At 35.3% G+C, this 12,865-nt stretch overlaps 1 protein-coding gene across 1 annotated transcript in view; it reads right to left on the bottom strand.

Moving 5' to 3' along the window:
• Positions 1 to 11,768, bottom strand: part of camk4 (calcium/calmodulin-dependent protein kinase IV) — a 36,929-nt gene extending 25,161 nt beyond the window's left edge. Inside the window, exons 1-2 of the mRNA XM_058777477.1 lie at positions 11,618 to 11,768; positions 11,383 to 11,510 (exon numbers count right to left, since the gene is read on the bottom strand). Of these exons, the coding sequence (XP_058633460.1) occupies positions 11,383 to 11,492 (110 nt within the window). The 5' untranslated portion in view covers positions 11,493 to 11,510; positions 11,618 to 11,768. The remainder of the gene's footprint in view (positions 1 to 11,382; positions 11,511 to 11,617) is intronic.
• Between the last annotated feature and the right edge of the window lie 1,097 nt (positions 11,769 to 12,865).

The raw sequence follows: 12,865 nt of genomic DNA, 5'->3' as shown, positions 1-12,865 counted from the left end.
TCAGCACCCGGACTCTTCTACTACGAAGCTGTGCAGTTTTAATAGCTGCAGTATGTGGTTTTGCATTGTCCTGCTGGAATACACAAGGCCTTCTCTGAAATAGACGTCATCTGGAGGGGAGTATATGTTGCTCTAAAACCTTTATATACCTAAAATGCTGGAAGTTCTCCCTCCTTTTTAGCCCAGAGGACACGGTGTCCGTGATTTCCAACAAGAATGTCAAATTTGGACTCGTCTGACCATAGAACACTTTTCCACTTTGAAACAGTCAATTTTAAATAAGCCTTGGCCCACAGGACACGACGGCGCTTCTGCACCATGTTAACATATGGCTTCCTTTTTGCATGATAGAGCTTTAGTTGGCATCTGCAGATGGCACGGCGGATTGTGTTTACAGACAGTGGTTTCTGGATTCCTGGGCCCATTTAGTAACGTCAATGACAGAATCATGCTGATGAGTGATGCAGTGTCGTCTGAGGGGCCGAAGAGCACCCAACAAAGGTCTTTGGCCTTGTCCCTTACGCACAGAGATTTCTCCAGTTTCTCTGAATCTTTTGATGATGTTATGCACTGTAGATGATGAGATTTGCAAAGCCTTTGCAATTTGACGTTGAGGAACGTTGTTTTTAAAGTATTCCACAATCTTTTTACGCACTCTTTCACAGATTGGAGAGCGTCTGCCCATCTTTACTTCTGAGAGACTCTGCCTCTCTAAGACATCCCTTTTATAGCTAATCATGTTACAGACCTGATGTCAATAAACTTAATTAGTTGTTAGATGTTCTCCCAGCTGAATCTTTTCAAAATTTCTTGCTTTTTCAGTCCTTTGTTGCCCCTCGTGCCACCTTTTTTGAGATCTGTAGCAGGCATCAAATTTGAAATGAGCTCATTTAGTGGATAAAAGTGTAAAAATTCATCCAAAATATCTTAAACTGTGTTCCAAAGACGAAAAAAGCTTTTATGGGTTTGGAATGACATGGGGGTAAGTAATTAATGACAAATTTTCATTTTGGGGTGGAATAACCCTTTAAGCATTTAGCATCTGTGTTTATACAGCTGGAGCAAAACACAGTCTAGAGCATGTGATCGCTCTGAGGACACGCTGATAGTAATGGACATGAAAGCAGGTTAAATTAAATGTAATTCTCGTGTATGCATTTCAACTGGGGTTCGCTATATTCAGTAATCTCAATGTCACGTTTGTTTAAATCTAAAGTGTTTTATTATGCATGCGCTTTTATTCAATCTTAACGGCTCTATACATTAGAGAATATCGTTACATTAATGACACTTATCAAATGACTAATTTATGATATTTGCTCAGGTGGGTGCTGGTCTGGGGTCTTACCTATCGGATTGCAACGCATATTCTTGTTAACACTTGTGAGCATTACACATAGATTACGTCTGATTAGAGTTAAGCCAGTCAGCGTGGTAGCCCAGGCTCACATAGCCCATAGGCCACTAGTGTAAGGCGTTTGGCGTGGTAGCCCAGGCACACATAGATTGTAATACATGCGGTTCACATGGCCCTTCAGAGCAGCAGCAGTACATATGTCTTGGAGATAGATCTGCTTTGTGGGATGTGGGGGTGTCTTGTTCTATCCTGTCTGTTAATCTTCATGTGTGTGGGCACATGTATGTGCACTGATGCAGCAGTAATATCCTTATACTCAGCAACATGCACATATTGGCTTGTATAGTTCATTTCTGTGTCGCCTGCTTTGTGGGAGGTTATTCATATATGGTATATGTGCAGCAGCAGTATTTCTTACACGCTCACAGCAGCATGTTGTGGATGTATTGGTAGTAGCATGTCTCGGTACTTGCTCTGCCAAAGCAGCGTAGCAGATCTATTCCGCCAAGACCAAATATGTTAACACTGTAATGTACTACTTGCCTGTCGCAATAATCAATATATCGACTATATCGTGCAATATATGTACATGACCTCAAAAATTTTTGGTGACACAATATATTGCCCATTATATTTACTTAAAAATTAATGTCACCATGTTTTGTACATTCCACTTGCGCCTGTGTCTTTTGCAGCTTCTTGTACATAACGTGGTGAGTTGCTAGTTCAAATTTAAAAAATGCTTCTACAAAAAGGTTTCATCTGCAGATATGGTCTTGTTTAGGGATCTGACTGCTAAGTAGTGATTGTGTTTTTCAGCAATAGTGTGCACCCTTAATTTACAGAGAAAAGAAGGTCAGGGAAAAATCTGTAGATGGAAAAATCTCCATACAAGATCTTTGTGCATTTTTATTTTTTTCTACTTGTTACTTTTTGTTAGAAAATGTTTATTTACTATTTATTAAATTTTTTAAGGTATCTAATATTTTGATACTTAATTTACATGATCTAAATATTCTTCAAAATTAAAAGTTTGTTGTCATTTGGAAGTGTGTAGGCCTTCTTGCATTATTATGCTGTTACATTATGATTACATATTCAGTGGCATAAAATGGTCTTAAAAATGACAATAATATCGCTCAACCAATCAGGGGAATAGTTTGTGGGGGGGATAGGGGGGATATGAGAATGAGAGAATGAGAATGAGCTTTATTGCCTGGTATGTTTACACATACGAGGAATTTGGGTAACACTTTATTTTAAGGTCTCTTAACTAGTTGCTAATTAGCATGCATATTAATGGAATATTAGCCATTTATTAGTAGTAATTAAGCACATATTAATGCCTTATTCTACATGATCTTATTCTACATCCCTAATCCTACCCAATACCTAAACTTAACAACTACCTTACTAACTATTAATAAGCAACAAATTAGGAATTTATTGAGGGAAAAGTCGTAGTTAATAGTTAACAAGTGTTCCCTATTCTAAAGTGTTACCGGAATTTGTTATAGTGACAGCAACTCCACAGTGCAACAGAATGACAGCAACAGGACAGGACACAGATAATAAAAATAACAATATACAAATATACAAAATAGACAATGTACAAAATAGCAAAAACACAATATATAATATAGACAATTATGTATGTACTGGTATGATATGTGCAAATTTGAAATGTAAATAAGTATGTGTGTTAAATAAATAATGTATAATAGTGTTGTGTGTTCCACGTTTATGGAACTCATCAAGTGTTGGAACTCATCAACTCATTAAGTGTTGATGAGATGGATTGCCTGAGGGAAGAAACTTTTCCTGTGCATGGCCATTCTGGTGCTCAGAGCTCTGTAGCGTCAACCAGATGGCAACAGTTCAAATAACCCCTCCCCCCCCAATAATCAAAACTAGCAAGTACAACCCCCCGCAGTCTGATAGATCTAACTCAATATGACATAATGACGTCATTATCCATCTCTATAGATCTGCTACGAGGTGATTCATGTATGCTATATGGGGGTTATTCCATATATGTTATACATGCAGCAGCAGTATTTCTTACATGCTCACAGCAGCATGTTGTGAATGTATTGGCAGTAGCAAGTCTCGGTACTTGCTTTGCTGTAGCAGCGTAGCAGATCTATTCCGCCAAGACCAAATACATTAACATTGTTATGTACATTACCATGCCAATCCCGCCAAGAGTTGTCATGACAGAAATCTTGTTTTGAATCTTGTTTTGCAAATATATGACTGTTTTACCACCATAAATGAAACTCATGGAACATAATTAAAAAAGTGAAAATATATTAATAAAAACATGTTAAATAGTAAATATTTTTACTATTTATTTACTATTTTTTTACTATAAGGTTTGCAATTATAAAGATATTGTGTGCATTAAAATAATCTTGATCTAACTGTAGTGCTGATAGCATATGACTGTAAATAATGTTTTGGATAAATGTGGCTCTCTCACTGTAACCGCATCTATCAAATGGATTCTTAACAGTAGCGTACTTGTGCACTTAATGCACAGCTGAGTCAGTCTGGAAGTGTATGTTACACAAGCTGCTCCTGTTTCTACTTTCCGAGCATTATATAATCACAGCAGAGACTGAGAGAGAGAGTGAGTGTGAGAGGGAGGAAGAGTAGCTCTCTGGGGAGTGTGGTAGGCTTCATTATTCAGCTCGCTCTGCCTTCTTCAGGACCTGGGCGGTTTGCATCTGGCCCCATTTTACAAGAGTCCAGCATCTATGCCCATGCACTCCAAAATGATTGGCCAACTGTGAGCTGATAATGCTAATGTATGAACTTCTTTAAACCTCTATTCATGGCATTCTTTGTTTCAGATCCATGTTAGAGATTGATCTAAAGCACAAATATTACTAAAGGAATAGTTCAGTCAGAAATACAAATTCTAACATCATTTACTCACCCTCTTGTTGATCCAAACCTGTACGCATTTCTGGTAACACTATAGTATAAGGACCAATTCTCACTATTAACTAGTTGCTTATTAGCATGCCTATTATTAAAATATTGGCTGTTTATTAGTACTTATAAAACACATATTCTTCATGGCCATATTCTACATCCCTAATCCTATCCAATATATACTACCTTAATAACTATCAATAAGCAGCAAAATAGTTTATTGAGGCAAAAGTCAGTTAATGGTTTGTTAATAGCGAGAACTGCATGACCGCATTTCTTTATTCTGTATTATTACTATTGGTGTTGTTGTTTTTTTCATGTTATTGTTTATTTATTTATTTTATTATATTTATTATTGTTATTATTTTTGTCTATACAAGGAATTCATGTCAATGGGTTGCAATGTAATGTTGTTAAAAACTAAAACTATTCAAAATTATTATAATAAAAAATATATAAATATTAGTTATATTAGTTGGAAAACTTAAATTTATGAAACTTACATGATAGTTAGAAATGTTGCCTTGGTAACTAACTGAAAGAAAGAAATATTAAAATGAATGTATTAAATAATTATTAAAATGGCTAAAAATTAAAAGAAATTAAAGTTATTCAGAAAATATAAAAAGATAAAGCACGAAGCAAAAATACTAAATAGCCTAATTACGAAAACATACTAAAATTAAAGACTCAAAATATATATATATATATATATATATATATATATATATATATATATATATATATATATATAAACCTAATTCCAAATATTAATATATTAAAGGGCTAGTTCACCCAAAATGAAAATTAGTCCATGTTTTACTCACCCTCAAGGCATCCTAGGTGTATATGACGTTCTTCTTTCAGATGAATCCAATCGGAGTTATATTAAAAATTGTCCTGGCTCTTTCAAGCTTTATAATGGCATGGGCGGGTGTTTTTGTTCAATAGTCCAAAAGTAGTCAAATAAAGCGTGCGCATTCATATTAAAACACGCATCACACGGCACCGGGGGGTGAATAAAGGTCTCCTGTAGCGAATCCATGCATTTCTGTAAAAAACAAATATCCATATTTATATGACAAATATCCATATTTAAAACGATTTTTCACACCTTTTTCTCACTTCTGCTAACTGTCGCAGGCGGAAGCCATTCCGATGGATGAAGTAGGACGTATGCATAGTGTAAGCGCGATCAGTGACGAACGCGGAAGCGCAACAGAGAGAGAACAAAACAAAATGCCGGTCACGAATTAGAAGTACAAAATGAAAAAAAAAAAAAGGCAGAGGATTTCGATATAAGCCAAGAGGAGACTGGTTTTCCATTGCTAAAGTAAGGAAACTTTGCTTCCTTTGCTCCTGTAAACAAACGTTTGTTTTCGCGAGACTCTCACGCGCATACGCTATGCATATCCGCCAGAAAGGCAGTCTCTCGTGAACACATGTACAACAGTTAGTGGATGTTACATAAAACTGTTATCGTTTTAAATATGGATATTTTTCTTACAAAAGCGCATCGAATTGCTACAGGAGGCCTTTATTCGCCCCCCAGTGCCATGTGATGTGCGTTTTAATATGGATGTGCGTGCTTTATTTGACTACTTTTGGACTGTTGAACAAATACACCCGTCCATATCATTATAAAGCTTGAAAGAGCCAGGACAATTTTTAATATACAGTCATGGCCAAAAATATTGGCACCCTTGGTAAATATGATCAAAGAAGGCTGTGAAAATTAATCTGTATTGTTAATCCTTTAGATCTTTTATTTTAGAAATTCACAAAATTCTAACCTTTCATTGGATAATAAGAATTGAAAATGGGGGGAAATATCATTATGAAATAAATGTTTTTCTCTAATACACACTGGCCACAATTAACGGCACCCTTTTATTCAATACTTTTTGAAACCTCCATTTGCCAGTTTAACAGCTCTAAATTTTCTCCTATAATGCCTGATGAGGTTAGAGAACACCTGACAAGAGATCAGAGACCATTCCTTCATCCAGAATCACTCCAGACCCTTTAGATTCCCAGCTCCATGTTGGTGCTTCTTCTCTTCAGTTCACCCCACTCATTTTCTATAGGGTTCAGGTCAGAGGACTGGAATGACCATAGCAGAAGCTTGGTTTTGTGCTCAGTGACCCATTTTTTTGTTGTTTATTGAGGTTTGTGTTTGGATTATTATACGGTTGGAAGATCGGTTTTTCTCATTGTGATGGATTATTAAGGGAATTTGGGCTTTGTTTTCCCTCCTATTTATATTTCTGTGAAACAGGAAGCCATGGCTGGATAATTTCATGTTCATAATCACCCTGGAGTGCTCAAAATTGTGAATATGAATGGGAATATACTTCAGAGATATTTTACTCATAAGAATTTCTTGGGGTGCCAATAATTGTGTCCAACATGTATTTGAGAAAAACATTTATTTCATAATAATATTTCCCCCCATTTTAAATTCTTATTATCCAATTAATTTTGTGATTTTTTTAAATAAAAGATCAAAAGGATTAACAATGCAGATTAATTTTCACAGCCTTCTTTGATCATATTTACCAAGGGTGCTGATATTTTTGGCCATGACTGTAACTCTGATTGGATTCGTCTGAAAGAAGAAAGTCATATACACCTATAGGATGTCTTGAGGGTGAGTAAAACATGGACTAATTTTCATTTTTCAAAACATATTTATCTTCATCTTTAATTTTCATTTTTGGGTGAACTACCCCTTTAAGGCAAACATCACTGTTGCTTATACTTAGGGCCAGGAGTTTCAGCAAACTCATAACTGTAATATTAGACTTTGCCACAAGCTCAAAACCATTTAGGCCAACAAAAAAAAAAGATAGTTTAAGATCAGACTTACTGTTTTCAACTAGCAGACCAAGTTTAGCAGAAATTCCTATCAATTACGTGCATTGAGGAACCTGGGCCATACCTAGAGATCTGAATATCATAAAGATTTGTAATGGGCTCTTTAGACCAGTAAGTAACCACCTATAAAAAGCTTGCAAGCCTTTAACAACCATCCAGAACACCCTAGCAAACATAGAAACTGCAGAAATGTGCACAACGACTTGCCATACATAAAAGGTCCCAAAAGGACCACAGTGCTATGGTATTCTCAGAACATTGAGGAGTACCATGCAAATATCATGGTACGTTAATTTTAGTACATTATCTGATATCATTACTGTACTATGTCACAGTACTATTTTGCCCTGGAAACCACCCACAACGCACTAGCATCTTGCCAGTGATTCTGCACAGGCAAGAACAACTCACATTTTTCCAGCAAATGTAGAAATCTGAGTTCATTTGTAATGCTGTGCCTCAGCGCTGTCCGGGTAATCACATCAACAGATATATTACACCCCCGTCAGCACAGATGCATGTGATTTATTTTATTCCAAGATTAATTGTATTAACTGAATTTATCTTTAAGTGCCCGCAGATATGCATCACTCTCAGCTGAGCGGATGGCACAGTTGATTGGTCTTGCTTCCGCAGGCTGTACCAGCTCCATATGCGGGTGTTGTGCTCTAATTCGTTCTTGCGCTGGGTTTCCGTTCCTCAAATTATACACCTTGATTGCGATTGTTCAGCATCTGCCATAAAACCTCACAAGCTTACAAACAACTTTATAATTAGGCCTTGTTAATTTTTACCAAATGTCATTTTTACTCTCTACACTGCAAACATGGCTTATCTTACTTAGTATTTTTGTCTTGTTTCTAGTCAAAATATCTAAAAATTCTTAAATCAAGATATTTTTACTAGATAAGCAAAATGACTTAAGATATTCAGTCTTGTTTCCAGGGGGGAAAAAACTAAATTAAGTTCATTTTGCTTAAGAGTATTATTTGACTTACCCCACTGGCAGATCATTTTACTTGTTTTAAGCAAAATGAACTTAATTTAGTTTTTTTCCCCCTGGAAACAAGACTGAATATCAAGTCATTTTGCTTATCTAGTAAAAATATCTTGATTTAAGAATTTTTTGATATTTTGACTAGAAACAAGACAAAAATACTAAGTAAGATAAGACATTTTTTTGCAGTGTAAAAAACATGAGAAATGAAACAAAAGGTTTTTGTAGGATTCAGTGGAAAGATATTGTTTTACTATACAATTTATCCAGGAAAACACAGTAAGCACATATATTCATGTACCCTAAATAAGCGTCCACTCTGTGTTAGACTTTGGCAGGTCTCTCTGAGCACCTAGAAAGTACAGGCTGTAACTCTCATTTTGGCTGATATAGTTGTGTGGGGCAGCCATTGTTAGAGAGGCAAACAATTGATGGGCATTCAGCAACAATTCATGGCCCACCCATCACAGATCGATGAATGTTCCCCCTCCTACGCACCGTGCTGTGCCCAGTCCGGAGATGCTGAAACACCACAATCTGATTATCCAAGACAATTTAGGTTCAGCACGAACACAAAATCTTGCATGTCAGATATTTAAAAAAGCCAAAAAGTCATGATATACCATCTAATATCATCACACACTCTTAAAAATAAAGGTTCCAAAAGGAAGGTTTTACAGCAGTGCCACAGAAGAACCATTTTGGGTTTCCCAAAGAACCTTTCAGTAATGTTCTTAAAATGTGACCCTGGACCACAAAACCAGTCTTAAGTGTCAATTTTTAAAAATTTAGATTTATACATCATCTGAAAGCTGAACAAATAAGCTTTCCATTGATGTATGGTTTGTTAAGATCGGACAACTATTACAACTATTTGAATATCTGGAATCTGAGGGTGCAAAATAATCTACATATTGAGAAAATCGCCTTTAAAGTTGTCCAAATGAAGTTCTTAGCAATGCATATTACTAATCGAAAATGAAGTTTTGATGTATTTACGATAATACATTTACAAAATATCTTCATGGAACATGATCTTTACTTAATATCGTAATGATTTTTGGCATAAAAGACAAATTTATCATTTTGACAGTGTATTTTTGGCTATTGCTACAAATATACCCCAGCGACTTAAGACTGGTTTTGTGGTCCAGGGTCACAAATAATCATTTTTTCTTAGTGTAAAGAACATTTGAATAATCTAAAGAACTTTTTTTTTTTTTTTGCACTCTAAAGAACCTTATGCGCAGTGGAACCTTTCGTGATGTTAGACGTTAAAGGTTCTTCATGAAACCATCAATGCCAATAAAGAACCTTTATTTTTGAGAGCAGTAACAAAACAATAGCTACTCTACAGCACTATTGTGTCTGAACAACTAACATCTTGTCATATATCTTGTTATTTAAACGTCACTAACTAAAAGATCTCACTAACAAAAAGTACCATGATTTAACCATGATTTTTGGACATGCACCATGGTAATATTATTGTTTTATGTGTATTATGGATATACCATGTAAATATCAAGGTACGTGAATATGAAGTAACAAGACTCACACTTTTCCTATTGTTTTTATAAAATTTGCATAAATAATAGTCAAATACATTTGCCTAAAATCTGCCTAATATCTTAAAAGCATTTATTTGCACAAAAGAGAACTAAATAAAAAATAAAAACTCATGTTGCTAGGTTTAAGCAAGTGGTTTATGCATCTTGTCCTAGATTGCTTGCCAAACAAAGTGCACTATGAAGTTCTGCTGATTTAATGATACTGCCAAATGTTTCAGACTCTGTGTCCTGGAAACACTTTGTACTTTGAGGATGTCCTCTCCTATTATACTTATTGCCTGGTGACAAATGACTAGGTGACAATGTAAACACCACTCAGGGTTAGACTAATGACACCTGTCTTAGACTAATGAGACTTTTTTCTAATGATGTAACATTTCCCATGAGTCTCGTAGAAATATTTCAACAGACCGCAAACGTCTGACTCGTATACAGGAATTTATAATGATGACCAATAATTGCCCTGCTTGAGAAAGAAGAGAATTTGTGTTAAATCCAACTATCCTAAATATCCAGATCCCTAACCAAATATAGAGAAGAGCAAAAGCATATATATATATATATATATACACAAACACAGTATATGAGCAAAAGACTATGTAGTAAAATATGATAATATATTTCTGCAGAATTAGATTCAATTTAAAGAGATGTCAGGATTTTGTATTCCCAATTTTAATATAGCACTTTCCATTAAAAAAATTTAAATTGGTGTTCCATTGTCCCAAATTAGAGACGTCCAAACTGAACTCAATTTTAGTGTTGACTAAACTGGTCCAGATCAACCCTGTTACTAAAAACAATTTCTTAAAAAAATATGCAAAATATTATTTCTTTAACATTGCAAATTTAAATAAGTATATCAAATATCTAAAAAAAAAAAAAAAAAACAACATAAGATTTCTAAACTAACTGATCATGACAGCAATTGACAGCAATCTTTTGACTAAATCATCCCATTTTTAATCCACAAATATGGAACAAATTAGTAGCTCACTTTTTAAAGCAACAAAGGCACAAATCCCTCTGAAAGGAGGGAGTACTATTAAATATGTTATATTCTTGTCTTGTTCATTTTTACACAACTTTTTTAATACTGACTGTATTCAGCAAGCTTAATTCAAAGGAAAGTATAAAAACTTACAGTAGGCCTATAAACTAAAATTATAGGTGTATCATCAGTACCTAAGATTTCAAAGTAGCTGGCCACTGTGACAGCAAAATTTAGACTAAATCGTCTCAGTTATGGTACAAATTGGTGTCTGAATAAACACACACATCCCATATTCCTTGGAGTGACAACTGTTAAGAGATTAGGTAGTTTACTAATATCATCAATTTTACACACATTTTATTGTTGACTAGCTTGGTCAAGCTCAACCCTGTTACCAAATGAATATTAATAACTGTCTTTTCCCCTCATAACTAATATTCATAAGAAACATAAGTTAATTAATTACTATAACCAACATTTGGTTCCACAACAGCCACTGCAGCGTTATAGCTTAAATTAGGCGAAATCTGCAACCCTGTTACATATTCTGGTAGGCTATAATTTGTTAGAGATCCAAGCAGTGAATGTCATCTTCAATAAGCGTTTGAAAAGCTGCTTATTCACGTACTGCTGCATTTCCACTTACCGTCCCAATTCAGACTCTAGCTCATAGAAGTCCGCCAGGGTCTCTTTCTTGGATCCGTCGATCCAGTATTCAGGAGCGGCTCTAGAGGCGGGCATTGTCACTTTCAGCATCTCCAGAGCTTCAGTTCACTATCAGCGGAGCGAAACAACAACATCACCACATGACATGGAAGAAACGGACACACAGTCTGGAGAGGCGAACAACATACATCTTTGTCGAAAGAGTTTGGCATTACCTGTAATGAGTGTTGGTGAGGTGCGCTGTGTGGCGTGTGTGTGTAGCATCAGTCGATCGCGGTTGTCATGTCGCTCTCTGAACGGAGCGCGCGGCTTCCACTGGGTCTTACTGTCGCCTATGTAGGGCGCTGATTTTCTGTCTGTGTGATTTACCTGGATTCAGTGGACGTCATATATTACATAACAATACTCCGGTATATTTTTGGCAGCTGCATTACTGCTAGATATCATTATGGCAAATGATAGATATATTTCAAGATATAGCCTAGGCTATAGCTAGATTTCATCCATTTCCTTCATTAATGAAAGACACCATTCTGTCTATAACACATTACTGACACACTGTAAAACAACTAGCTGGGTCAGTCTAAGTCTGACATAAAATTCGGGGTCATATTTCACCAAAAATTGGAGTTTTGAGGATTTGATCTGCCTAATTAAGTCTTTAATCCGACAAAGGTAGTAAAACAAATTGTTTTTGAAATATAGGCTAGGCTACATGTATTCATTCGTCAAACCTTGACGTAACATATTCTAATTACTAGGCTAATTGAATAAATAGATGAATACACTTCCCAAAATAAAGTAAAATAATAATAAATTAAGAAGTTTGGCATAAAGAAAAATACGATTTTGAATAAGATTCATATGACGTAATATTAGTAGGCTAGCTATTTTTCTATGGGTATTAATCACAGTAATTAAAACTACTATTTAAATGCGGGTTAAAATGTAGGGATGATTGCAGGTAAAGTGGGCCACTTTTTGTAAAACGTGTAATTTTTGATACCTAGTCTTTTTTTTTTTAACAAAAGCAAAAAAGGCCTCTAATAACACTAGCTCTATTCTTTTTCTATTCTATCTGTTTTCTTTTTATTATATTATTTAAAAACAAAAAAACGTGTACTGCGTTAAGCTAACTGAGACTTGTTATACTTGCATATCATTGCTCTTTTGTTGATTTTGATTGCTTCTATTGTCCTCATTTATAAGTCCCTTTGGATAAAGGCGTCTGCTAAATGACTAAATGTAAATGTAGTAAATGTATTCCCTGTTAAACAAAAACTGTCCCAATAATATTCGTTTCCATTTAGTGAGCAACCTATAATTTAGAAATGAATTTTTTTTTTTTTTTTTGGCGGTTGTCTACCTTTCACCATGACACCTCTCTTGAGGTGTGGCCACACCCACCAGTATATTGCATCAACCAAAACGATTTTGTCATTTAGAGAAACAGTGTCCCTTTA

Source organism: Onychostoma macrolepis, chromosome 05, assembly GCF_012432095.1.
Source record: "Onychostoma macrolepis isolate SWU-2019 chromosome 05, ASM1243209v1, whole genome shotgun sequence".
NCBI lineage: Eukaryota > Metazoa > Chordata > Actinopteri > Cypriniformes > Cyprinidae > Onychostoma > Onychostoma macrolepis.
Note: the sequence above shows the minus strand (reverse complement) of the source record. Positions and strands in the feature narration are given on the sequence as shown.